The 27386-nt window shown below is 39.1% G+C and overlaps 5 protein-coding genes across 5 annotated transcripts in view; 3 read left to right on the top strand and 2 right to left on the bottom strand.

Moving 5' to 3' along the window:
- Positions 1–27386, top strand: part of LOC144631064 (protein N-lysine methyltransferase METTL21A-like) — a 156805-nt gene that overhangs the window by 26733 nt on the left and 102686 nt on the right. The window lies entirely within an intron of this gene.
- On the top strand, positions 162–10743 carry LOC144629470 (polypeptide N-acetylgalactosaminyltransferase 10-like). The gene is made up of 8 exons (XM_078487675.1): positions 162–1212; positions 2584–2750; positions 3601–3973; positions 5291–5408; positions 6029–6349; positions 7437–7535; positions 8427–8564; positions 9397–10743. The coding sequence occupies exons 1-8, from the start codon at positions 860–862 to the stop codon at positions 9547–9549; spliced, it is 1722 nt and encodes a 573-aa protein (XP_078343801.1). The 5' UTR covers positions 162–859; the 3' UTR covers positions 9550–10743.
- On the top strand, positions 12653–13858 carry LOC144629616 (uncharacterized). The gene is made up of 2 exons (XM_078487852.1): positions 12653–13117; positions 13403–13858. The coding sequence occupies exons 1-2, from the start codon at positions 12653–12655 to the stop codon at positions 13856–13858; spliced, it is 921 nt and encodes a 306-aa protein (XP_078343978.1).
- LOC144629615 (uncharacterized) lies at positions 21087–22322 on the bottom strand. Its single transcript, XM_078487851.1, has one exon. It carries the CDS (start codon positions 22320–22322, stop codon positions 21087–21089), a length of 1236 nt encoding a protein of 411 aa, XP_078343977.1.
- On the bottom strand, positions 23566–27287 carry LOC144631067 (collagen triple helix repeat-containing protein 1-like). The gene is made up of 4 exons (XM_078489448.1): positions 26836–27287; positions 26101–26246; positions 25123–25365; positions 23566–23840 (listed from the first exon to the last, which is right to left on the bottom strand). Exons 2-4 carry the CDS (start codon positions 26233–26235, stop codon positions 23724–23726), a joined length of 495 nt encoding a protein of 164 aa, XP_078345574.1. The 5' UTR covers positions 26236–26246; positions 26836–27287; the 3' UTR covers positions 23566–23723.

Raw genomic sequence — 27386 nt, 5'->3', positions numbered from 1 at the left:
GGGCTGTCCGTGTTCAAAAGGGTTTTGTGTGGTGTTAGGTGGGGAAAGCGTGGGGCCAGGGGGATCGGAATTTGTACTGTCAACTTTATGTCAATTATATGAAGACCATTCTTTGAAAGGTAAACACTGCTGACCAAATATACATACGTGGATTTTCACGAGTGGCATTTCAGATTTTCTATTTATTTCCTTCTTTTGATCCATTATTTTTAAGAAATTATACGAAAATAATTGTAAAAATTGTAATCAGAGGACCCTTAAGAAAAGGCGAAGCAGAACTGTGTCAATGGTTGCGTCGGGAAAATTGATTTGCTCAAGGAATTTCACGTGATTTGACTGGAGTTCATTGCCCGGCAGTTCATGTCGCGAATGCGAATATTGATATCATGGTCTGATATCATTGAGTCACATTAATTTGATACATGCTAACACTGGATGTGGAATTGCTTTACCAATAGTCTCGATTGCTTCTACTGTTATTCCTAAATTTGCGGTTTCTTTTGCGGTGGAAACAGACATCAAAGATTTAAGCTGTACTGCCGGGGTATTTAAACAGATTGATCAGCATCAAGCCCGGGGCATCAAGCTGGTTGAACATCAATAGCATCTCCTTGGTTTCAAGTGATTTCTTTCGCTACAACAGCTTTGGAGGACTAAAAGTAAACCCTTGTGGATAAACGAAGCTTTGGCAAATGCTCAACAGTTTATTTTACAGCGAAGATGCCAGAGATTCCTAAATTCTGCATTTAATACCGCGGAGAAACCATTTTACATTTCAGCTGGTTTTGGAGTAATCTGCACTTATAGTGTTGAATTGTTGTGTTTTTACTACAGGGAACCTTTGTTTTACACCTTGGTCATGCGATTCAAGTTAAAAAGAACTTGCAAATGTCTGGCAATCTTAGCCATCTGTACAGTTGTGTATTTATTCGCGAACTGTGGTTTCAGTGGATGCTCCAAATACGAACTCGATCCGATTCACGTGGCGGACTCCCATCCTAAGCTTGGGGAAATGGTCAACATTGAGGAATTTTGGACGCCGGAGAAAGATAAAATTATCCCCAACGGACCAGGTTCAAACGGAGAACCAGTCGAAACAGAGTCAGAAAACCAGCGAGATAAAGACCGATCTTATTCAGAATATGGCTTCAATCAATTTATCAGTGATAAAATTTCTTTGGATCGTTCCATCAAAGACACCAGACATTCTGCGTGAGTATAGTATAGAGAACTTTCTCGTTATTTGTTTTGTTCTCTGTGACACATTGTTTTAAATAATCGGTCAGCCCTTTTGAAAAATTAATGAGAAACACAGATTTTTTTCACAAATATAAAAGAAAAGATACTCACTGATTTCTAGTATTATTGTTATAGCAATTTCAGTGATACATGTCATACATATAGAATGGCATTTTGACTTTCCAGTGTCAAGGCCAAACACACAAAATTTTCTTTTCGAAATCATTTTATAATTCTATTATGGTATGGATATCATTGTTTTGCCTTTCCCTGATTTCTTAGAACATAATCTCTTTTAAAACAATATGCATTTTATAAATTATTTAGCTGGTATTTCTGACATCTATTCATCCTAAACTGTGCCTTAGTTATTCTACAATGTATTTCCAAAGATACAGTAAAAATGATCTTTTTTTGTAGGAGGAAGTATTTTAAATTTTAAAGGATTTATAAGCTGTTTCTGGGGAATCTGGCGAATAAGATGCCCCTTGGTCAAAATTATTATTTGGAACTGCGTCAGGCTTCAGGTAGAAATTACTTGGAAATTTAGCCCATCAGTTTCAACCTTCTGTTCTAGTTGCTTATTCCTGAGAAAGATTCAATAACAAAATAGCTTCTCTGGTCAAGTCATGCCACTTTTGCTTAAATTCATTGGGAGTAAGTGACCTGAGAGAGAGGCAAGGTGACCTAATGGTTAGTATACCAGACTCTGGATTGAGTGGTCCAGGTTCGATACCTGGCTGTGGTCATTGTGTTGTGTTCTTGGCTAGACACTTAACACTTATAGCACCTCTCTTCACCCAGGTGTATGAAAATAAAGGGTACAGGTGAATCTACTTCTGGGGGTGGGGGAGGGGATAAACCCTGTGATGGACTAGCATCCCATCTAGGGAGAGTAGAAAACTCCTACTAGTCGCTTCATACTTTGGAAACCGCGACAAGCCCTGACCTGATGGGTCACCAGGCTTGAACGCAAAATTTATCTACCTAAGCAACTTGAGAGGAAAGAAGCATGGAGAAGTTGAAATTGGGACCACAAAACCAAAATCCAGCTTTTTGCACTGGGAGAAGGGCAGATTTGAACTGGGCCCCCAAATTACAAATCCAGTGTACTAACCAGTAAGACATGCTGTCTCCTTATAATGTGGTTCCCTCCTAAGGCCATGCCACTCCTAAGGAAGACTTCCCAACAGTAATTTAATGGTCAAAGTGTAAGCCAGCTAAAAAATGTTTACTAAAATTGCTCAACATTTATCCTTGTAGTTTTGTAAACTAAGTGTAAAAGTCATAGTCTTCCAACTGTTAATAAAAGCTACAGTGTTTCTTACAATTTTTTTTTCTCAGGTGTAAGGAGCGAAAATATCCACAAAATCTTCCCAAAGCTAGTGTTGTAATAGTGTTTCACAATGAAGGCTGGTCAACATTATTACGCACAGTACACAGTGTTATAAACAGATCACCTCCACACATGCTGCAAGAAATTGTCATGGTGGATGACTACAGTGATAAAGGTACAGAAATCTTGTTTTAAGTTTTTTGTAGATCTGAAATTGGCAGTTACAGTGCGACGCGCTTACCGTGGCCACCCAACAAACTTTTTTACAAGTGTACTCCCGTAATATTTTAAGTTTTCACTGCGTGTTGTTGATAAATACGATTTAAAAAGTTTCTATTTGATCGTATTCAACTTTGCAAGAAGGCGTGTTCGACAAACAAATAATAATACTATGAGAGTACACTTGTAAAAAAGTTTGTTGGGTGGCCACCGTAAGGCACGTCACACTGTAAATACCATAAAATGTGGGTTATAAGTCCTCACCCCCTCCCACTTCTAAGCTCCTCTCGTTGTTTAAGGCTCATTTGTCTGTTAACAAAAAAATATTCTGGATATCAGCCTCCCCTCATCCAATTTTTCCATAATGACTTACAGTAACTACATGTACAACTTCCCCATAAAACATTGCACTTCAAATTGAAGCATTAATTAATAACAATAAGATTATGAGCTCGAGATTTTGATGAGGTGATAGTTGACAAGGCCTAGTGGGTTTCCCCCCCCCCCCTCTACCCCCTCTTTATGATATGTCCTTTATCAGCTCATTTGCAAACATTTTTATGCAACTTATAAGCCCCTCCAAATATAAGCTTCCTTAGTTACAGTACAAGCCCACCCAAAACCCCTTTATGACTTCAGTTATATAAGCATTGGGCTTATATGCACATGATAGCCGGATTTTACAATAATATTCTTCAACAGAAAATAATGTGCAGGATGTACAAGTTGTGCATGCAAAGAGCCAAAAAACCCCTAAAACTTTCATTTTGTTTTAGCTAAACGTTAGCCTGTGATCTCATTTGCAGAACATCTCAAGAAAAGACTAGATGATTACACAAAAAAATTAGGAAAGATAAAAATTGTCAGAACCAATGAAAGAGTGGGACTAATAAAAGCACGCTCCATTGGTGCTAATAACGCTATTGGAGAGGTCGTACTGTTTCTTGATGCACACTGTGAGGCTAATCTGGGCTGGCTGCCACCTCTGTTGGAAAGAATAGCCCTTGATCGACGTACAGCTGTTTGCCCTACAATAGACTTCATTGATCATAACACATTTGAATACAAGCCTATGGATCCCTACATTAGAGGCACCTTTAACTGGAGATTTGATTATAAAGAGAGGCCAGTTCGTCCTGAGGAAATGAAGAAGAGGAAAGATCCTACTCAAGAAGTCAGGTATGCCAAAATTTCATTAGCTTTTCAAGTTTCAATTAATATCGTCAACACATACAAAAAAAAATTACTGCACCCTTTCAATCAGTTAAACAGACAGTGAGACATGTGGTCTGCCTGTCCAACTGTCTGTCTGTCTGTCTGTCTGTCTGTCTGTCTGTCTGTCTGTCTGTCTGTGTCTTTCTGGCTGGCTGTCTGTGTGTCTAGCTGTCTGAGTGTGTGTCTGGCTGTTTGTCTCTGTCTCCCTGTCTGGCTGGCCGGCTGGCTGGCTGCCAGTTCATCAAAGTCTGTTAGTCAGTGGGTCAGTCTTTCTGTCTGAAAGTCCATCAGATAGTCAGGCACAGTCAGTCTGCAAGTTAGTCAGTCAATCAGTCCATCACACAGTTACACACCAGTCAGCTAGTCTGCCAACCAGGATGTTGGTCACGCAATCCACTGACAGTCTGACTCAAAGAAAACCAGTTAGTCAGTCAGTCCTTTTGTCTGCAAGTCCATCAGACAGTCAGTCGCACAGTCAGTTTATCGGTGTCTGTGTGTCTGTGTTGTGGTTCATTTAAATTGCCTTTGGTACAATTTGGTATTTTTCTTTGTTCCAGGGTATGGTGATATAATGAATATAAAACCAAGGGTAAAACTGAACCACAACATCTGTTTGTCTGTTGATCAGGCAGATAGGCAGTCAGTAACTCCATCAAACAGTGAGACACACAGTTTAGTCTGTCAGGCAGGAGGAAGAAATGCAGTAATTGCACTCCCCCCCCCCCTCCACCTCTTCCCATCATCTTCATCAACTTATGTCGAAATCTAGCAGACCTAAACTCACTCACTCATCCTCATCACTCCTATTGGTGGAGTATAAGGCTACCCAGCAACGTCTTCCAACCTTCTCAGTCTTTTGCTCGCTGTTCCACCTCGTTCCAGCTTGTCCAGCCCAGGTCTTTATGCTCGCCTTCCACAGTTCTTCTCCACGAAATCTTGGGTCTACCTCGCTTTCTCTTGCCTTCAGGGGTCCAAGTGAGAGCAATTCAGCAATTGTTGCCTTTTCCCTCCTCAAGATATGACCTATCTATCTTTATTGCCTGACCTTCACGGTTTCTCAGAACCATGCCTAAAGAGGCCCACAAAGTGAGGACACTATTTTCAAAAAATTAGTCATTACAATAAGGGAACGGATGGTTTCTAAAAAAATTGATTTATTTTACTGGCCTGTTGCTACCTGTTGCAAGGGTCCATAGCATGGCTTAAAAACTATGTTAAACACTAACCAGGTCTTACCACCATTTATGGCATCCATAATGAGTAAAGATTTGTCTTTTCCAGGTCACCAGTAATGGCAGGGGGGCTGTTTGCTATCAACAGAGAGTTTTTCAATGAGCTGGGGCAGTATGATCCAGGAATGTTCATCTGGGGAGGAGAGCAATACGAACTGTCCTTCAAAGTAAGATTTTTTAGTCATAATGGTGTAACAGAGTGATACATATGGTTATGGGGCAGGAGAGGATTAGCTACCCACACAGATAAGAAATTTCATTTTTAAAAATTTTCATCAACAGACAGAACCACACAAAAGTACTACTTAGCTCAACAGATTTCATTTAAATGTTTACTTACTAGGGCTTATTTCTCAGGGTAAATAACAGTACAACATCAAAGTATTGCTCAATAGCTTTCAAATGAATGGTCACACACTAGAGGTTCATCAACAGACTTACTGGTAAAAGTGGGAACCACCTTGTATAGTATAATAAACAGCACCACATGAAAGCACTGCTCAGTAGCTTTTATTTGAATGGTCGCACATTAGAGGTTCATACACAGACTTAAAAGGTAGAACCACTTTGTACATTGCAATAAGCAGTACCAGTTGAATGTACTTCTCAAAATCTTAAACTGTTTGGAATAGCCATATCATTAGATTTTATCAACAGGCTTGTGGTATCCCCCCAAAAAAAAAAACCCAACATTACACACATAAAGAACTGCTAAAAACCTTTTTTGGATTTTGTTAATAAGGTAACAATGTTCAATCGATTTTTAATTATTAATTTTACTTTTCAGCTTTGGCAGTGTGGTGGCCAATTGGAAAACATCCCCTGTTCCCGTGTGGGACACGTCTATCGGCACCATGTGCCATATTCATACCCCAAAGCTGATGCAACTCTTATAAATTTCCGTCGTGTGGCAGAAGTCTGGATGGATGAATACAAAGAATGGCTGTACGACAAGAAGCCAGAACTCAGAAATGTAGACCCTGGAGACATCAGTGACAGAATTGCTTTGCGCAAGAGACTCAAGTGTAAGAGTTTCAAGTGGTACATGGAGAATGTGGCTAACGATACTGTCAGATCAATTTATGAACCTCTAAAGGCCAACGGACCGGTATGAGAGTGCATTAAACTTTTGTTGTATTGTGTAGTGTAAAATCACAATAGGAGCTTTTATGACATGGTCACATGACGTTGTCAATTATAAAAATAGGTGGTAGTACAAAATGGCTGACAGAGATGGAAAGAGCGTGATAAAATTAGTAGGGTTGCCAATTTTGACACCACTGGTAGTTCTAAAGTTTTAACAATTTAAAGGATTTGTATCAGCAGTCTTAAATTTGGCCAGCTCCAAAATTTTAGTCACTTTGGCGGAGGGTTGTGTTGTGTTACTTCACACAGTTTACCCAGAATCGTTGTTGTTGTCTTCTCTTGAATCCTTTATGTCTCCTCAGGGAGAATAGGGCCTTTGATCAGTTTCCTCCACTCTACCCTGTCTTCCGCAAAATTGACCGCCTCTGCCCAGGTGGCAAAACCCATCTTCCGCCTCTCACTCTCTACTGTTCTCCTCCATGTTTCCTTCGGACGCCCCCTGCTCCTCCTTCGCTCCAGTGCCCATGTTAGCGCGATGCGCGGATTTTGCTGGTGGTCCATGCGCAATACGTGGCCAATCCATCGCCACCTTCGCCTCCTTATCTGTTCACTGATGGTGCAAGTCCTTGCCTGTCTTCTGACCTCCTCATTTGACACCCTCATTGGCCAATATATTCTCAGTATCCTCTGTAGACATTTGTGTAGAAATGTCTCTAGTTTTGCCTCGTCCCTTGTACCATACAACAAACCTCTCTAGTTTCTATTATTGTTTTTTCTTTCTCGAAGCGGATGATTTAACCCCTTTCACATTTGACTTGTACACCACTGGGCCAGGCGTGGCCTACATGTAGCCCTTTGAAGCAAATACATGTAGGCAGTGCAAAGCACAGAAAATGTATGTGAGCGAGTCATGATTGGTTTTGGTTTTATTTCTGATTGGATGAGAAAGTGAAGCAAGATTTTAAAACCAATCACTAAGCGCAGTGAAGCAAAACCAAAGTGGAGGCAATTTACTTTCGATAGTCTAGTGAATTCCATACTAATAATAATAAAATTTGTCGAGAGGTAGTGCTCTACATGTTATTTATTATCCAAATTCTTCATCCTAGATCCGAAACCCAAGTACCAATCTTTGTCTGGATTCCATGGGAAGAAAGGCTGGAGGGGAGCTGGGACTAGTGACCTGCCATGGCATGATGGGAAACCAGGTGAAAAAGAGTGATGCGACAAAACTGGCATTGTCCATAATGTTCGCTTTATAAAATATATACTATATACAAGGCTAAAAAGAGTTAAAAATGGTAAAAATTAAAAAAATAAAACCAAATGTTTTGCTGTTTGCCATCATCACCCTGATGATGGCAAACAGCAAACGTTTGGTTTTATCTTTTTAATTTTTACCATTTTTAACTCTTTTTAGCCTTGTATATAGTATATAAAACTGGCATTGTTTGACATGAAGTAGCTTGTTCTCCTTCCCCTCTATTTAACAAGTTCTTGGTGATCACGCTACAGTTGTTGCTAATTATGTAGCCTGGGAGTAGGCTCATCTTTAGGAATACGTACAAGTCAGGCGAAGCTGTGAGAACAAGGTGGCTAGCAAAGCGAACTGGCGAGACGTGACCCGCGGCTACTAACATTCCAAAAGAAAGTAACAACACACGAACCATAATAGGGTACATGTGCAAATCTGAAGGACAGTGCTCAAATCAAATGTCCCCACCCTAGGGTTTGCGCCTCAGAACTTGAAATCCTATCAATTTGCACATCTGTACCATGTTAATTGGATGTCATTACCCTAACCGACTCTAAGGTCCAAACTAAAAGATACAATCTAGTATTTTCACGTCGATTTGTGGTCTGGGTGCAAAATAAGGGGGGGGGGGGGATGTGGATCCTTATCCTGGATTATCAACTGAGATTACAGAGTTAAGGATTATTTATTTTTTATTGCGCTCTGGAGAAAGGACAACATTTCAAGTCAAGTACTTTGGACGCGGGCTGTACTGTATGATACGGCTCTTAAATTGACCAATGACAGCTTGCGTACTATCTGATAGACATTATTAATAATATGATGTGATGTTCTATATTCGCAGGCCTTTCAGTTCACATTTCTAGACGAGTTTCGACAAGACGAGGCATGTTTAGATGTTAGTCAAGGTCACAGTGGAGCAAAAATCACGTTTTATGGCTGCCACGAACTGAAGGGAAATCAAGAATTTAGATACACTAAGGTAAAATGAGAGAAGTAATAGTTACATTTAGAATATTAGCTTGAGGTTTCTATCAGTTAAGATAAATTATCTGCCGTACGTAACGTTTTGGAAAGCTAACGTTTCGACCGTTAGTTCTATTAGATAACAGAGTGTTTCACTGCGTGTGATTTCCTCAAGTTGTGTTAGCTTGTGGTAGATTGGACACGATCCATGTTGTGTCTCTGATTGGTTGTTATTGATTTGCGCGTGAAAATTTAAAACTGGGCAACAATCAATCAGAGACACTGCATGGATCTCTATAGAGATACGCCATCAGAATAGAATTTGCGCGTCTCGCGATTGAGAATACAGTAGAACCCCTGTAAGCCTCCACCCTCCGGGAAATGGCAACTGGCCGCTTTAGAGGTTGGCCACTTAATAGGAATTCGTTAGAAATTAGCATAAGGCCTTTTAGAAAAATCACGTTATTTCAGTACAAAATAGCGTGAAAAGGAATCACGGAATCACATAAGACAACAATAATCCCGTGTTTAAATGATTTTATCCGCCATTAATTTCTTTTTTAGACTCTTGTCTGTCCGACCTTATTTTAGACAAAGCAAAACATTGTATATGACATTCTTGCTGACTGCTAAATAGAGGCAGAAACAATAAAAGAACGCTCATCAGGAAGGCAAAAAGGTGGCCGCGGCAGATCAATAGGGGTGGCCGTTTAAAAGGGGTTTATTTACAGTATTATACTGACAACAGTTTCAGGACTTTAATAACTGGCCACTTAATAGGGGGTGGCCGCTTAGTAGGGGTTCTACTGTTGTTACCGTTACTCATGTCTAATGTGTTCTTTTTACAGGACAAGAAATTACTTCACGTGGTCACAAACAACTGCGTGACAGCAACCAATAACGGCTACCCAGTGATGGAACGCTGTGACGATGTCCCAGAACAAATATGGGAAATTAAACTGAATGATCTCTCTAAAATAACAACTAAAAAGTTTCCTTAACTAGCAAAAGAAAGAATATTTAATATAAATAATTAATGCAGTCGAACCTGCCCTTACAGACGACTTCCGTAATTGGACACTTAGGGCGCTATCCATTAGTCAGAACTGGCCGGCCAGTCCAGTGGTTTTGAATGTGGAGTGGGCTCTTTTCACAAGATCTTCCCAAAACTCCACCACAACAGTGTGTAACATTTTTGCTGATAAATGACAGATCTGACAGAACAACGGAATTCTGTTCTCGAATCTGTCGGTCTGACCAACCAGTTCTGACTAATGGAAAGCGCCCTAAATCATGGTCCTAGCCACATAAAAACACTTCATTTTTAATCTCCCATTAACGGACATCTCATCTAGGCGGACACTTTTTTCTGGTGCAAACGGTGTCCGATTGCGAGAAGTTCGACCGTATTTTTTAGCAATATAACTAAAGGGTGTTTTTTTTTAAAGATCTTCTTAACGACCAAGGCGCAACTCACAATTGGTTTTGGTTTTACTTCTTATTGGCTGAGATAGTGGTGTGAGATTTTTGAGCCAATCAATGAGCGCAGTAATGCAAAACCAAAGTAAAAGCAAATTACTTTCGATACTCAAGTGAAAACTGCTCTAGTAATTGGAGCAAGGTAATTACTTTGCCGTTGGTTTTAAGACACTCAAATAAAAACTGCTTTATACTTGGCAATTAAATTAGGAATAAGAATGTCTCCCCGCAGATCTTTACAATGTGTAGCTATAAGTAAGTTATGTTTAAATCAATTACTACACAAATTTAAAAGTTAGTTATAGGATTCATATCGTATCTGCATTGTTAAGGAAGAGTTTTAAAGTACATACCAAGTGATTTTTTAAATTAAATTTCTTATTCTTAAATGTTTCAGATAGCTGTGAGTTTTAATAAGAGCAGCTGGCATATGTTGGACATTCCTTTCTCTTAGATAGGCTGTGAACTTGTTTCTGAATTATTTTTCGTTCAGTTGTATCATGCTAATTCTGGCTTGTGAAGTAAAAACGCAAGCAAACCAAGCTTTGCACAAGTAACATTTTAGAGCCGATATTCATAATATAATTTTTCTCTTTATGCGGTTATTAAAACATTTTTTCCCGAACACTCCCAGAATACCCCGAAACATCCCTGGAACACCAAAATTTTTTAAACACAAATAATAAAGAATACCAAATAAATTAAAATAAATAAAAACAAATGAAATAAAAAGAACCGAATCAGTGAGTGTCACAAGAGTCACTGAAAATGAAGATTTTCGACCCTTCCGTTGAAATACCACCACGTATATCCATGAAAGCTTATTTTCTCTCCAGATCCAGCAAAACCTGCCAGATTGAAACTTAAAAACTACACATTGGGCCATCACGTGAATACAGCCTTTTGTTCGCTTCAGGTCCAAAAGAATCGAAACACGAAAATGTCATATGAGGCACTGAAAATGAAGATTTTTGGCTCTTCCGTTGAAATACTACCACGTATATGGAAGATTATTTTCTTTCCAGCTCAAGCAAAGCTACCAGTTTCAAGCTTGTAACATACCGTATTGGCCTTTTTGGAAAAATGCCATTTCGTTGATTCAACTTCATGTTCACTCTAGTTCCAAAAGAATCAAATCAGAAAGTGTCACATGAGGCACTAAAATGAAATTTTTCAGGTCTTGCGTTGAAATACCGCCATGTATATTACAAATTATTTTCTCACAAGATCCAGCAAAACCTGCCAGTTGAAAACTTGAAACGTACAGTTTGGCCTTTCTGGAAAAATGCGATCACGTGGATGCAGCCTAATGTTCACCCCAGGTCAAAAAGAATGGAATAAGACGGTGTCACATAAAGCACTGATAATGACGATATTCGGGCCTTGTGTTAAAATTCCACCACGTATATTTAAGTTTATTTTCTTGTAAGATCCAGCAAAACCTGCCGATTTGAAACTTCAAATGTACAGTTTGGGCCTTTGTGGAAACATGCCATCACGTGGATTCAACCTTATGTTAATTCCAGGTCAAAAAAGAGTCGAATGAGATAGTGTCACAGGAGGCAGTAAAACATGATGAAATGTTTCGCGTCCTGCGTTGAAATACCACCACGTATATTACAAATTATTTTCTCCCCACATCCAGCAAAACCTGACAGTTTGAAACTTGAAATCTACAGTCTTCCTTTTGGAAATATGCCATCACGTGGATTCAGTCTCGTGTTCACTCCAGGTCCAAAAGAATCGAATCAGAAAGTGTCATCTGAGGAACTAAAACTGAACATTTTCGGTCCTTATGTTGAAATACCACCACGAATAATAAAGCTTATTTTCTCTCCTGATCCAGCAAAACCCACCAGTTTGAAACTCAAAAGGAAAAGTTTAGGCCTTTTTGGAAAAATGCCATCACGTGGGTTTAGCCTAATGTTCACTCCAGGTCCATAAAAATCGAATAAAGACGTGTCACATGACGCACTGAAAATGAAGAATTTTGGCCCTTGCATTGAAATACTACAACGAATATTAAAGCTTATTTTCTCTGCAGATCAAGCAAAACCTGCCAGTTTGACGCGTGAAACGTACAGATTAGGCCTTTTTGGAAAAATTCCATCACGTGTATTCAGCCTAAATAAGATAGTGTCATAGATAAGATAGTGTCAAGATATTCGGCCCTTGTGTTGAAATACCCCCACGTATATTAAAGCTTTGGGTTCAAAGGCTGGTAAAAGGTCCCATTGAGAGCTACTGTTGCCACTAGGTAGCTCTCGTACCTAGTGCCGAGAAATGCCTACCGTCTCAAAAAGGCTCTGTCAGCAAGTCATATGTCATACCTCCACGTTTGGTGACCCTGGTAATACGATGTAGCTGAGTGAAAATGGCGAAAGGCGAGCTTCCAGCTCCTTTAAATATCTGGTACCCGTGGCTAAGTGAAGGACACCCCGACAGAAAATCCCTGGTCCTCCAGGTTGGGGGTTGGGTATGGGGCCAATCACCCCATCCCGTAAAAGCAAGGTGATTACGGAAACCAGAAATTGATATCCAGGTCACTCTTTTGAGTGTGCCGATAACTACCAAGGAGCGAGTTCAGCGGCCTGCTGTCTTACGGGAGACGACTCCATCATCCTGATGGACAGCAGTATGAGGAATGCAGGTGAAAGCCGAAAGGAAACTTGCATGCAGATAAGGGAGTTGACTCACCCTAAGAAGACAGTGAGAGTGAGATGTTGGAACGTGCGTACTATGTACAGCACCGGAAAGACTGCTCAGGTTTGCAGAGAGATGGCAAATTACAAGGTGGAGATCCTAGGGATCAGTGAGAGTCGATGGACAGGATCTGGGCAGGTTAGGACACAAACAGGAGAGAATATAATATTCGCCGGCAGAAACGACAACCAACACCAAAGCGGTGTGGCCATTATGATGAGCAAGGAGGCATCTAGGGCCCTGGAGAGCTGGAACCCTGTGAGAGATAGAATAATAACAGCCAGGTTCAACTCCAAGCACATTAAAACAACTTTTTTTCAAGTCTACGCACCGACCAATTACGCTGACACCGATGAAAAAGACGGGTTTGATAAACTACTGCAACAGGTGTATGACAGGACACCTCGACATGACATCATAATAACTATGGGTGACTGAAATGCAAAGTAAGGGCACCAGTTGGAGGGCGAAAATGGAGTGGTTGGTAAGCACGGCTTAGTAAGCGACAGATCTGATAATGGTGGGAGGTTCATAGAGTTCTGTGCGGCTAACAACATGGCCATCACAACGACCATGTTCCCCCACAAAGACGTCCATAAGTACACTTGGACCTCTCCAGATGGAAGAACAAGGAATTAAATCGACCACATAGATGTTAATGGAATATTTAAGAGATCGATACAGGACGTCAGGGCTTTCAGGGGAGCCGACGTAGGAAGTGTTCACAACTTGGTTGTTGGAAATATTCGATTTAAACTAAGTGGGGTGGTTAGAAAGCAAGGCGAAACGACTGCACGGAAATATGGGCTGAGCAAGCTGAAGGTGCCTGAGATTAAACAAAGGTTTTTCTTAGAGCTTAAGAACAGATTTAGCTGCTTGGCAGGAACTGAGTCAGATGAAACAGGAAAAGATGACACCCAGAATGCCGAAAGCGTCGAGGAGAAATGGTCGAACATCAAGAAGGCCTATAGCGAAACAGCAAAGTCAGTTCTTGATCATAGACAAAGAAAGAGCAAGACTTGGATAAGTGCAACAAGTTGGAGCAAAATTGACGAAAGAAGGAAATTGAAGAAGAAGATGGGAGAGACAAGATCAGAAAGGGTAAGAGAAAGAAGGAGAATAGAATAGAATGAGAAGAACAAGGAAGTAAAGAGAAGCTTGAGAGCAGACAAGAGGAAATGGGCAAATGCGCTTGCAAGGGAAGCCGAGGAGGCTGCAAGGTATGGCAACCTCAAAGAGGTGTATGAGGTAACGAAGACGTTATGCAACGACCGGCCACGAAGAATGAACATGGTGAAAGACCAGGATGGAAAGCTACTAACAACAGAAGAGGAGATCAGACATAGGTGGCAAGAACATTTCGACAATGTCCTGAACCGGCCTGATCCAGTAGCCCCCGCAGTTGCCGACGACAAGCAGCCAAACGAAATAGATGTCAGCGACGAATGTATCACCCGACAGGAAATAAAGCAGGCTCTGAAGAATATGAAGAATGGCAAAGCAACTCGAATGGATTCAATCACAACAGAGCTACTGAAGGCTGACATAGAGACAACTGCGTGCGTGCTAGAAGACCTATTTCGCACGGTGTGCTGCCTCGTCCCCAGGCGCCGATTGGCCGGACGTTGAGGCAGTAAGGCGGGAAAACAGGGAGCGCGGAGGTTGATGGTTAGGGAGCGCATCAGGCCCAGAACGCCAAGCGAACCGTGCACGTCAGTCCCACAACGCCAAGCGAACCGTGCACGACCAAGGACGAGGACGCCTGGTGACGAGGCAGCACGGTGTGGGAGACGGGGAAATCCCGGAGGACTGGAATTGTGGTCTGATCGTTAAGCTTCCTAAAAAGGGGAATCTTACTGACTGTGGCAACTGGCGTGGAATAAATTGTTATCTGTACCAGCGAAAGTTATGGGAAGAGTAATTATTACTAGACTGCATAATGCAGTGGATGGGATGCTAAGGGAAGAACAGACAGGTTTCAGAAGGGGGCGAAGCACGACTGAATACATCTTTGTGCTTCAAAGTGTCATCGAACAATCGCTGGAATGGAATGCAAGTTTGTATACCTGTTTTGTAGATCACGAGAAAGCATTTGATAGTGTCCACCGCGAAACACTGTGGAGGATAATGCAGTCTAATGGAATACCATCAAAGTTCATAAGAATGGTCAAATTGTTTTACAGCAACACCAAGTGTACAGTGATCGATGGAGCAGGCAAATCGGATTGGTTTACCGTGAAAGCAGGTGTAAAACAAGGTTGTGTAATGTCGGAGTTTCTCTTCCTGTTGTTGTAATACATTGGATTATGTGTAGGACTACAGAGCAAGGTAATACGGGGATTCGATGAATATGATGAGACAGCTTGAAGACCTAAACTATGCCGATGACATTGCGCTCATTTCCAGCACATGGGCGCAAGCACAAACGAATTAAGAAAGACTGGGGGGCAACAGTGAGGGTACGGGTTTGAAGATAAACATCGACAAAACGAAGGTGCTCAGACTCAATGCTAGGAGACAAGATCCTATAAAGATAAACGACACTGATGTAGAGAATACAGACAGCTTTGTCTATCTAGGGGCCATTGTTAACAACTTGGGTGGTGCCGAACAGGACATTCGGAGTAGGTTAGGTAAAGCTAGAAGTGTTTTTCATCGACGTTCAAAGTTGTGGAGAACAGGTGGATTCCGCCGAGAAACTAAGACGAGGATCTTCAAGTCAAACATCATTGCTGTACTGTTATGTGGATCCGAGACTTGGAGAATGACAAAAGCTTATGAAAAAAGGCTCGACACCTTCCTTCACAAGTGCCTAAGGAGAATCTTGAAAGTCCATTGGCCTATGCGTGTGTCCAATGATGGAATTCGGAGAAGAGCAGGAATCGAAAAGATCAGTTCACAACTACGACGTGAGAAATGGAAGGGGATAGGTCATGTTCTGCATATGGCACCAAACCGAAAACCACACGTAGCATTATCCTGGGCACCGAGCGGATAAAGAAGCAGAGGACGGCCAAGGGAAACATGGCGGAGAACGGTGGAGAAGGAACGCGCTGAGCTGGGACTAACATCAAAAGCTTGTTTTATCTGCAAATCCAGCAAAACCTGGCAGTTAAAATTTGAAACGTACAGTTTAAGCCTTTTGGAAAAAAAACGCCATCACGTGGATTCAGCCTAATTTTCAGTCCAGTTCCAAACGAATCGAATCGAAAAGTGTCACATGAGGCAATAATAATGAAGATTTTCTGCCCTTGCATTGAAATACCACTACGTATATTAAAGGTTATTTTCTCTCCAGATCCAGCAACACCTGCCAGTTTAAAACTTAAACGTACGTTTGGGCCTTTTTGGTAAAATTCCATCACGTAGATTCAGCCTAATTTTCACTCAAGGTCTCTCCAGATCCAAAAAACCTGCCAGTTTTAAACTTGAAACGTACAGATTGAGCCTTTTTGAAAAATGCCATCACATGGATTTAGCCTTAAGTTCACTCCAGGTCCAAAAGAATCGAATCAGAAAGTGTCACATCAGGCACTGAAAATAAATATAATCGGCCCCTCGATTGTAATATTACCACGTATATTAAAGCTTATTTTCTCTCCAGATCCAGCAAAACCTGACAGTTTGAAAGTTGAAACGTACAGTTTGGTGCTTTTTAAAAAAATGCTTTTACGTGGATTCAGTCTAATGTTCACTCCAGGTCAAAAAGAATTAAAACAGAAAGTGTCACATGAGGAACTAGAACTGATCGAAGAGTTTAATACCTTGCGTTGAAATACCACCACGTATATTAATGCTTATCTTCTCTCCAGATCCAACAAAACCTGCCAGATTGAAACTTGAAATTTAAACGTACAGTTTAGGCCTTTTTTTGAAGAATGCCATCACGTGGATTCAGCCTAATGTTCACTCTAGGTAAAAAAGAACCGAATCAGAAAGTGTCACATGAGGAACTGAAACTGAAGATTTTCGGCCCTTGCGTTGAAATACCACAACGTATATTAAAGCTTATTTTCTCTCCAGATGTAGCAAAACCTGCCAGTTTGAAACATAAAACTTATAGTTTGGGCCTTTTGAGAAGAGTTCCATAACGTGGATTCAGCCTAATGTTTACTCCAGGTCCAAAAGAACCAAATACCAAATCGTAAAGGGTCATATAAGGCACTGAACTTATGATGGTCGGCCCTTGTATTGAAATATCACCAGGTATATTAAAGCGTATTTTCTCTCCAGATCTAGCAAAACCTGCCCGTTTAAAACATGAAACGTAAAGTTTGGGACTTTTTGGTAAAATGCCATCACGTGGACTCAGCCTAATGTTCACTTTAGGTCCGAAAGAATCGAATCAAAAAGTGTCACATAAGGCATTAAAAATTAAGATTTTCCGACCTTGCATTGAAATACCACCACGTATATTAAAGCTTATTTTCTCTACAGATCCAGAAAAACCTTCCAGTTTGAAACTTGCAACGTAAAGTTTGGGCCTTGTTGGTAAAATTCATCAGGTGGATTCAGCCTAATGTTCACTCCAGGTCCAAAAGAATCGAATCAGAAAGTGTCATATAAGGCACTGGAAATGAAGATTTTCGGCCCTTGCATTGAAATACCACCACGTAAATTAAAGCTTATTTATTTTCTCTTCAGATCCAGCAAAACCTGTCAGTTTGAAACTTGACACGTACAGTTTGGTCCATTTTAGAAAAATGCCATCACGTGGATTCAGCCTAATTTTTACTTTACCTCCAAAAGAATCGAGTTAGAAAGTGTCACGTGAGGAACTGACAATGAAGGTATTCTATTCTTCTGTTGAAATACCACCACGTAGTTTAAAGTTTGTTTAATCTCCAAATCCAGCAAAACTTGCCAGTTGGATACTTGAAACGTACAGTTTGGGCCTTTTGTGGAAAAATTTAACGTTTACAGGAGTTTGATTGAAGCAGTCTGCTATAGAGCCCCGGAGGGATTCTTCCTTGAGTGGGAGGAATCTCAGTTGTTAAAACTGTTTGCCTTAGTGGCATAAACGCTTCAGAAATATCAAGGCGAAGTTTGAAAGAACATTTTGCTAAAAATTGAGCCCGATGCATTAGATATCTTTTTCAGCAACGCAGGATTATATTGAAAACTCAAAGTTTTACAAAGAATGTGTGGGCTCATTAGCGCTTTTACTACCTAGATTTTTGAAAGTTAATTTTTCCTCAAATATTACACAAAGAGTGCTGAAAATGGCTCGATTTTTTACCATCTTGAGTCCATTTATATACAGCACGAAGCCTTCTATTTGCAAACATAGGCGTACGGGCCGGGGGGGCAGGGGGGGCTGCAGCCCCCCCAAATTTTGGGCAACTCAGATTTTTTGGGCAGCACGAGAAATTTGGGCAAAGCCAGTTTTTAAAGAATTTTTTTTCGAAGAGATAGATATTTTCTATTTTAACCTGAAGTCGGCGTGTTGAGCCAGTTAAATTTGTAATTTTTTTACTGTTGGGCACTGTACTGCAGATATCTGTTACAGTTTAATACCTGATAAAGAAAGCTTCTCCGCGTTGCTAAATTTTACAAAATCGACGGCGAGATTCTGGAAGCCGGACAGAAAATGTGCGCGAGTTTTCATCGTGTGCGCGGATTAGGCTACATGACTGTTTCAGAAATACTGTAGACAATGCAAGAGAATGATCTATTTCTTAAGTTTTCAGAGTTTCCTTACGTGGTTCATATCCACGCAGTGATACCTGCTACATCGTGTTCTGCAGAACGATCATTCAGTGCGTTGCGCAGACTGAAAACGTACCTCCGCAGCACCTTATGGGGCAACAACGTGTCAGTAAGGCTAAGTAAAAAAAATGCTTCTCGTCCCCACCCGCTTCATTTTTTGGGGCCGCCTCTCTTTTTTATTATTTGTTTTTGGAAAAGTTAGAACGAACAAAGTCCAACAATGTTTACTTTCACTTTGTATCGGAGTAAGACATGGCTTTTGTCTGCGTTTTATTTCAAACTAAGGCCAAAACTTTAAATCCTTGTTACGCTAGGCCTGTACTGGATAGGTCAAGTACCTTGCAGGATTTATTTTGGAAGTTCGCTTCTGGTCTGGATAATTTGACGATGGAGGAAAAAATATCGATATTCGAACAACACAGGTATGGAATGCAACAAAATAATAAATAATTAAAAAATAACAAAAATGCGCCCGCCCGCTCTCTTTTTTTTTATAGAAATCCGGACGAGAAACAATAGACAAATTCGGCTAACACATCACGTGATTTGAATTGGGTGTTTACATTGCCTGAAAACGAGGCTCTCCTTTGGTTTGCTTTCAAAATGGCTTCCGCTTGCAATTGTTGTCCAAATCATGTGCGTTGCTGTAGCTGTTCCTTCACGAAAAAACATCAAAAATGGTCAAAATCTATGAGGAACTTTCCTCAGTTTAGCCCAATAACGTGTTCTTTGTGGCTAGAACAAGGAGGCAAAAAGAATGCTGGCGAAAAAAGCTACAAGTTCTTTCGAGAAGGGTATGTTTATGACATTTATGCTTGCGAGGAATCGGGTGACTTTTATGTTAAAGCGCGCTGTTATAGATCTCTAAGAAAAAGCGAAGAGCCGCATTATTTATCTGCAATCTTCAGGGAGAACGATGGCAGAGCCAAAGTTTCGAAAGCACACTGTTCCTGCAAAGGGGGAAGTAGTGGACACTGCAATCACATATTTGCATTAATTTTCCAGCTGAACGACTATTCATGTTTAAATATAAAGGAAATCCTTAGTGATGCAACTTGTACAAGTCTTCCCCAATCCTGGCATATTCCAAGAGCTGCTTCTATCTGCCCTTTACCTGTAATGGGAACTCATTATGCCCGCGCAGAAACAGACAGATGTGGAAAGAGGAAAAGAGACCCTGTCAGGTGTAAACTATATGATGCTAGGGGACCTGTTTTAAGATGTGGACTCCCAAGTCATCACGTGATGGATCAAGTGCATTATCTACAACAAAGAGAAAATCCTCCCCCCTTTTCTTATTTGTTATGCGATCAAGAACCAGGTTTGTTAGTGAACACTGTATTTGGAAATGTGCCCCTTGGTGCTTGCCTAGGATATCAGCTTCAAGATTGTGGTCGACCAAACACAACCTTTGTGAGCAACTTCACAGGAGTTACTGTTCCTTCAGACAATACAGCACTCCATGAATTTCCTGATATTCCAATTGTTCAGGCTGACACGACACCCTTTGATTTAAATGAATTTCAAGGTGTAGACCAAACTGATTTTATTGATTTTTTTGTTGATCACATAGTAATAGATTTAAAAGAAGCTTATGCTATGGAGAGGAGAACAGTTTTGCAGGGTGAATCTGCTGAATGGCTTAATCAACACAACTACAGACTAACTGCCTCTAACTTTGGCAAAGTTTATTTCCGGGTTCAAAGGCCATCAGAATCAATGTTGAAAACTATATTTGTACCAAAGGATTTGTCTAATGTGAGAGCCATTGCACACGGTAAAGCAAAAGAGAAACTTGCAAGGACAGTATATGCCAAACAAATGCAAAAGCAAGTACCAAGTTTTGTGGTTTTTGATGCAGGTCTATCTGTACATCCGACTTTTCCATATCTTGGAGCAAGCCCTGATGGAAAAGTTTTTGATCCATCCACTGATACTAAATATGGTTTACTTGAGATCAAGTGTCCTTTTTCAAAGAGAGGTGAAACACTGGAACAGGCAGCATCTGACCCAAACTTTTATCTTGAGAAAATTGGAGGAAAATTTTACCTCAAAAAAGAACACTCATGTGGATATTATGCCCAAGTACAGGGGCAGCTGGCTCTTACCGGTTTAAAATGGTGTGATTTTTGCATTTATTTGTCTGACTCGAATGAAATGTGTGTTGATAGGATATATTTTGATTCTAACTATTGGAAAAATACTCTCTTACCCAAACTATCACAGTTTTATATGCATCATGCTCTGCCATTTCTTGTTGGCAGAGCAAGGAGAGTGAACAGCTGTACAAACAGCAGACCGGAAGTTGTTCTTGTAAACAGTTTTTCTTCAAGTCATTAAACCCAAACATTTTCTGTTTATTCCTTCATTTTAAGGGAAAGGCAATAAGCCATTTCATACAAATACTGTCAGCTTATTGGATTTAAAGTGCTATTTACATTACAGAAAGAAACATGATTTCACTAGTTGAACTATAGTAAACTAGTTGGTAAATCTTACATGTTTGCTCTAAAATTAGTCAATAACAACATGAAACCCAACCACTTATTCAGGTAATAATGGACTTGTTTAAGAAGCAGATTACCAGAACATTATTAGACTACCAAACGGCTATGCTTTAAATGTTGTAGTTCGTGGCTTTTATGAATCAAGCCAGCACTGGGTTCTGGAAATTTAAGAGAAGGCATGCTGTTGACCATATTTGATTGATGCTTCCAAACATAGATACTGGAACTACTGAGTGAAATATACGAAACCTTCTAACCTTGCAAATTGCTCTCTCTACATGAATTCGATGCTTTGCGATGGTCTGAGTTTTAATGACATCATCTTCTTCAAATCCAACTTTATCTTTAAGAAAGGGAGGGATGTTAAGATGAAGGCCAATTTTTTCTAAATCATTTTGGATATCAAAACCCTTGTCTGCCATGATGGCATCTCCCCTTTTAATTTCTCCTGTTATAAGTTTTTGCCTTAGAATTTCTAAGAATCCAGACCTTTCCACAATTTGTCTATCGCTTATAGAACCCTCATAAAGTTGAGAGATGAACATAATCCCTCCTTTACTATCAACACCCAGGAGGCATTTGAATGTTGTGTGGGATTTATATGTGCTGTAACTCTCACTGTGCTTCTGGAGTGCACTTGGTACTTGAATTTTTAGTTCTGTAGCATCAATAATAACAATGGTACCTGGATACTTCTCTAAGAACTCCTTGGGCGAATTTTCAAAAATGATGTCTCTATGTGGCCATATTTTGAGACTTCCAAGTGTTGCATACAGGTAGTTGATCCAGGTAAGGAATATATTATTTACTGTGCTATCAGAAACACAAAACCTTTCTCCAAGATCAATGACTGATAAGCCCATTCTTAATTTCATTAGAACAAGAAGGTATTCATCCTCAACTGACAGTTTATGAGCAGTAGGGCGTGTCAGAGTTGTGCTATTTTGGGAATCATCATCATCATCATCATTGTTATCTTGATTATTATCATCACCCTCAAATACTTTCTCTGTGTCAATGATTTTACATTTCCGTGTAGCCGTATCCCAGTAAATCAACATTTTTCTATTTAAATTAGGCAATAAAAATTGCAATGTATTCATGAACTCAATGTAAGAATTAAATCCAGTGAAATGAGTGAAAAACTTCTCTTCTCTCATTGGCGTTGTACATTTTGAGAGCAGATGAGATACGGAAAATTTATGTAAACAGGAAAGTTTAAGACTATCATCTAATTTAATGCATATGTCATCTTCAAATGTCTGTGTCTTACGAGAAACAAGCTGATGGTCAGTCCCGCTTGAGCCCAAGATGTCACCTTCTCCTTCTGATGCTGTATCTGTTGCTTCCTCCTCCTCGGTCCTGCTTTCGTTCATTTTTGCAAAACAGATCTTTTCACAGGCTGGGCTTTCTCTTTAGTCCAAGCAAAAATCGACGGAACTGCATTCGCCTTAAGTCGTTTCTTAGCAGACTCTGGATTAATAAAATCATCCGATGTGAAGTGTTCGCTGCATATCTTTGTATGGCAGTTGACACTGAAATGTCGGGGATCTCTTTTCATTTTCGTGATCCAAAGGGATAATAAACTTTTCGAATGAAGCGGCAATCCATGAAACGACAGATCGTTTCGGTTCGCAGAGCTGTTTGTACACCCACCAGCGCAACAAAAGTGCGGCATAATAGCGGAGAAAGTTGAGTCAAAGTTACGAGTGCACGTGGTGAAACTTTGTTGTTGTACCCAATTCAGGTCACGTGACCCGCACGGGCGAGTTAGCCGAATTTGTCTATTGTTTTTTTACTTGGGTTAAATTATTACTTGTCATCGCACTTGTATTAGCATTTAATGGGCATATTCTAACTCTGTAGTCAACAATGACATGGATCGTATTGTTGATATCTTCGGCCGTCGAAATGGTAGAGACAGCTATTTCTTTTAACTTGTTTTATGAGCTCATATGATAGATTATTATGTAAGAATGTTTCGCTTCATTAGTGCATCGTATGACCCTCGTTTCTTCTCGACTGTTTCATAAAAATTTGGGCAACTTGCGAGAATTTTTTGGGCAAATGTCTAACCGCCCCCCCTGGCAAAAAATTGCCCGTACGCCTATGTTTGCAAAGTCTGATTTTTATGAGGCAAAATGTAAACTTTGACGCAGGAAGGCTCTGCCCGAATACTGGTTTGTGGCCGGAGAAGTTGAAGCACACAAAAGGGTAGGGGAAAATGTCATAAAACGTTTTAAAAGAACATTTGAAATATCTCGAACGGACGAAATTATCGGCTGGTTTATGTAAGTACTTCTTTGTTGGTTAATCGAGTAAAAATTCATTTGCAAAAAAGGATGCATTTTTTCTGTTGGTATGTGAAAGGTAACCATCTTATATTGAGGAATAATTTATAAAAGGGTAAGGGTTTGGCCTCCCCAGGTACGAAAAGCTGCCCTGCAAAGCTAGCATGGCAATGATGGATGAAATGATTAAGTATCCTTATTGTTTCGAGAATTGTACAGTCGACTGCTTGCTATTTTGTTATTAATCTAACCACCAAGTGAATTGTGACTATCTAAGGTTAAGTAAGAAAAGTATCCCCTTCAAAGAAAATTACAATAAGAAAACCAATTAATACCTTTTCCCCCGGCTTTTATTTCGATAACTATTACAGAGAATAACAAGCTCCTCTTATATTATCTTCCCTTAACAACATGGCTTCTCCGAGCTTTTCTTTTTTTTATTTCTAAAGCACGGGCAGCTCTTTGGACGTTCCATAAGAGTACGTCTCACTGGTCGGGTGGTGACACCTCTTCAATGTAGATTCTTGACGTTGATCCAAAGCCTGTATCAGCATTTCCCAGTGCCTGGCCAGTGCCAACGCATTCACCAACTCTTATCTCCACCTACAAAACAACGTAAAAGTCTCAGTTTACAAGAAAACATTTTTAGGATTACAGTATTATCATGCCCCTTACTAAATTATCTCATCTTTATGGGAAAATATATATTTGTGATTGCAGGAAGAAATGTGTACCAAGAATTTCAAGTACAAATAAAAGCAAAATATCAAATAGAAAAATATATTGCCATCAAAAATAGTGATTCAGAAAATTCTACAAAAAAATGGACACGAAAATTTTTACTCTAATTATTTGTTCTTGTTGTTTTGTTTTGTTTTGTTTTTCTCTTTGCTTGTTTGTGTTATTGTAGATTAGTGGATTATTGTATTGTAAAATTAATAATTTGATGTTATTTAATTAAGTAACATAAGCTAGTTTAATTGTATAAAGTAATGACGAACATAGTAAAATGTATATAATAAAAACTTGCTGAAAACAACAATTGCGCGGCTGTTTCAGCTATGTAATTCTGTGTTATTTGTATTTTGTGTATGTCGCGAATGAATGAATGAATAATAATTATAATAATAATAATAATATTAATAATAAAATAAAAATAATTCACAATTAAAAAATACAAATACGATTGATAAAATTAATATACGAAATTTCATAAAAATTCAAAATCATGTATAATAATAATAATAATAATAATAATAAAAATTAAATTAATAATAATAAAAATAGTATTAATAATAATAGTAATAATAATGTTTGTATTTTGTGTATGTAGCGAATGAATGAATGAATAATTAATTAAAACATTATTTCACAATAATCATTAAAAATGTACACACATCAATAAAAAGATACAGAACTAAAAATCAGCTGTTAAAAAAGTCAATAAAATGTCAATAATCTCCACCTTGACGTTTAATAATAATAAAATAAAACTTTATTCACAATTCAAAATTATTTACAAAATACAATTGATAAAATTAATATACGAAATTTCATAAAAATTCAAAATCATGTATAATAGTAATAATGATGATGATGATAATAATAATAATAATAATAATAATAATTATTATTTTTCTCTTTTTTTAGCCAGATACACCTGAGATTCAAGTTTGTATGAAAAGTACTCAATAAAGTTTGTTATTAATAATAATAATAATAATAATAATAATTGTAATAATAGTAATAATAACAATCATAATAATCATAATAATCATAATAATCATAATAATCATAATAATAATAATAATAATAATAATAATAATAATAATAATAATAATAATAATGATGATGATGATAATAATAAAGCTCTAATCTCCTCCACCTTGACGTTTCCTGCTGGTATGGCATCGCAGAAACCTTCAATGTGGCCTTGTCCGTATTTGTTGAGGTCTCCTGCGTGCGCTTGGTATAGGGCAGCGTCAATAGAGCCAGGCGAGCTGCACTCGGCTTCGTTGAACGTAAAATACCAACGGTTGCAACACTCGTCACATCCCGAGATCCTTATGTTTCCAGAATAGTAAACGCGAAGGAAAGTGTTATCGTGACACTTGTGAAAGTCGCATTCCTGTTAAGACAGATTTTAAAATATGATGAGAATTAAAAACCAGAATATTGTGGGCTTTTTACTAAAAAAAAAACCCTCAATTCATAACGTTACTGAGAGGAACATTTAATGCTTGCATTATAATACAGAAGCTCACTGCACAAACGAACTGAAGACGGATTCCGCTGAAAGTTCGAGCAAAGAGTGCAAAAATTAAGTAACAAAAACCTGCTCATAGTGCTTTAACATTTTATATGCTACACGAAACATCTCACTGAAATTCATTTGTCTTAGTGACCCCGTGGTTAAACTCTAAAGCATTCTTGAGAAAACTAAAGTCAAACCGTGTAAAAATGTTTAACTCGCGCGTCATTTTGTTTTAAATTGGCGTGAAACGTCCGTTTTAACTGAAATGTAGATGGTGGTTTCAGCTTGAGAGCTAAAGTTTTGGTAGGTTTTTGTTAGCTGTACTTGAACTGTCATCATGCTATGAGATCTCTGTGATAACTTTTTTTTTTTCCTGTATTGCTCGAATGTTCGGCGGAAACCTTAAGATCCCTGTTTTCGTACTTGGCGTGTTGCTCAATGGGAGTCATGTGGAGAGTTTGCAACAGTAACGAGTGAGTGGTCTTCGATCAATCCGTTCGTGAATAAAAGAGTCTTCACAAGATGTAGATAAAAGGTCCGTGTGACTATTTCAATGTAAAAGGTGAAAGTCCTACTTTGTCAGAATACAATAAAGTGGAAATGACTCACCCCTATCACGCCTTCATCTTTCCCGTCATGTTGCCTCCAGGTGCACTCTATCCATGAGCCGCCATGGGTCTGGGCACACAACGAATTCAGAACCAACAGGCATAGTGCGATTTGCAAAACAGCTATCTGAGCCATTGCTTGAAAGTCTGCTAAAGAAAAAGAAAACATCGTGAGTCAGGATCTAATTTCTGCTTCAACACTTTTAAACTGTAAGATTAACGTTGCATTTCCTTGCACCAAAAGAAAAAACAAATTAAAGGGACCGTGTCACAGATTTAAGCTAAAGTAAGGCATGGGAAATGATCATCAAATTCGTTGAAAATATAAAAATAACCTCTTAAAACAGTGAAGGAACATTTCAATAACACACAAAATACAAAAGAAGGTACGGATGGCTAAAAGTGACGAAGATTGAAACGGATTGTAATATAGGTTTCTGAAATATTGTTGGGCTGAACAGCCGTTTTCAATGTTAATCTTATATATTGGCTTGTTACTTTAAATTATAACGCCTGGGAGACACATTTTGTTGCAATGAAGCTATGGTTTTTTCATTTAGATCCATAGAAGTAATTTCTTTGCAAACGTTAAATTTTCGAGTATTTGGCAAAACTCCGAATAAAATAAACTTACTCAGCCGTGACACAGTCTCTTTTTCGTTGAGTTGAGTATCCGAAGTCGAAGAAGAATATTTACTAATATCTGATTTAGTCTCATGGAGTTATACAAACATACCTTTGAGTCCTGGCTGAGTCTTTTCTTCAAAAACCGGCTGGTGTCTTCTTTCTGACAGATTCAGGTTAGAATGAGAAGAACCTGTTCTTGGAAACACGGTATATATGCACACAGCAACCCCAGAGAGCAGAGCTTTCTATCCGTTAGCTGATTATCATAGCAAGAAAGCAGAGCTTTCTATTTGTTATTTGTTTACAACTTGAACAGGCGCCACTCATTCGTTACTTGAAAGCATAGCTTTCTTATTTATTGTGTTTATACATTACTCAGATGCGTAACAACCTTGCTAGGTTGCGACGCAGTGTTCCAATGTTGATTGACAGTTTGCTCGAGCAATTCGAAAATGATATTGAAATTTGCTTGAGCAAGTTGCTAAGTTTCGTTTTGAGCTTTGACAAATTTCAGATTTTTATTTTTCGTGTATAAGCTGAAACAGTACCACTTTTCTGTCGAAATGGTTGACCGTTAAAAAATCGGACAGTTATTTTAAATAATACAGACTTGATGACTTCGTCCCAGAATGGTCCTGAGACCTAAAATATGTTTTTGAA

This window comes from Oculina patagonica, chromosome 11, assembly GCF_052425735.1.
Source record: "Oculina patagonica isolate OP01 chromosome 11, crgOcupat, whole genome shotgun sequence".
NCBI lineage: Eukaryota > Metazoa > Cnidaria > Anthozoa > Scleractinia > Oculinidae > Oculina > Oculina patagonica.
This window is presented reverse-complemented; position numbering and strand designations above follow the sequence as displayed.

Excerpts from the sequence above, each read along its gene's own strand:
- LOC144631067 (XM_078489448.1), bottom strand. The coding sequence starts at position 26,235 with ATGGCTCAGATAGCTGTTTTGCAAATCGCACTATGCCTGTTGGTTCTG. Across the intron at positions 25,366-26,100 it reads AAGATGAAGGCGTGATAGGG|GAATGCGACTTTCACAAGTG; the intron begins GTGAGTCATTTC and ends CTGTCTTAACAG. Across the intron at positions 23,841-25,122 it reads TACCAGCAGGAAACGTCAAG|GTGGAGATAAGAGTTGGTGA; the intron begins GTGGAGGAGATT and ends GTTGTTTTGTAG.
- LOC144629616 (XM_078487852.1), top strand. The coding sequence starts at position 12,653 with ATGGACAGCAGTATGAGGAATGCAGGTGAAAGCCGAAAGGAAACTTGC. Across the intron at positions 13,118-13,402 it reads TTGATAAACTACTGCAACAG|AGATCGATACAGGACGTCAG; the intron begins GTGTATGACAGG and ends GGAATATTTAAG.
- LOC144629470 (XM_078487675.1), top strand. The coding sequence starts at position 860 with ATGCGATTCAAGTTAAAAAGAACTTGCAAATGTCTGGCAATCTTAGCC. Across the intron at positions 3,974-5,290 it reads GATCCTACTCAAGAAGTCAG|GTCACCAGTAATGGCAGGGG; the intron begins GTATGCCAAAAT and ends TGTCTTTTCCAG. Across the intron at positions 7,536-8,426 it reads ATGGCATGATGGGAAACCAG|GCCTTTCAGTTCACATTTCT; the intron begins GTGAAAAAGAGT and ends CTATATTCGCAG.
- LOC144629615 (XM_078487851.1), bottom strand. The coding sequence starts at position 22,322 with ATGAACGAAAGCAGGACCGAGGAGGAGGAAGCAACAGATACAGCATCA.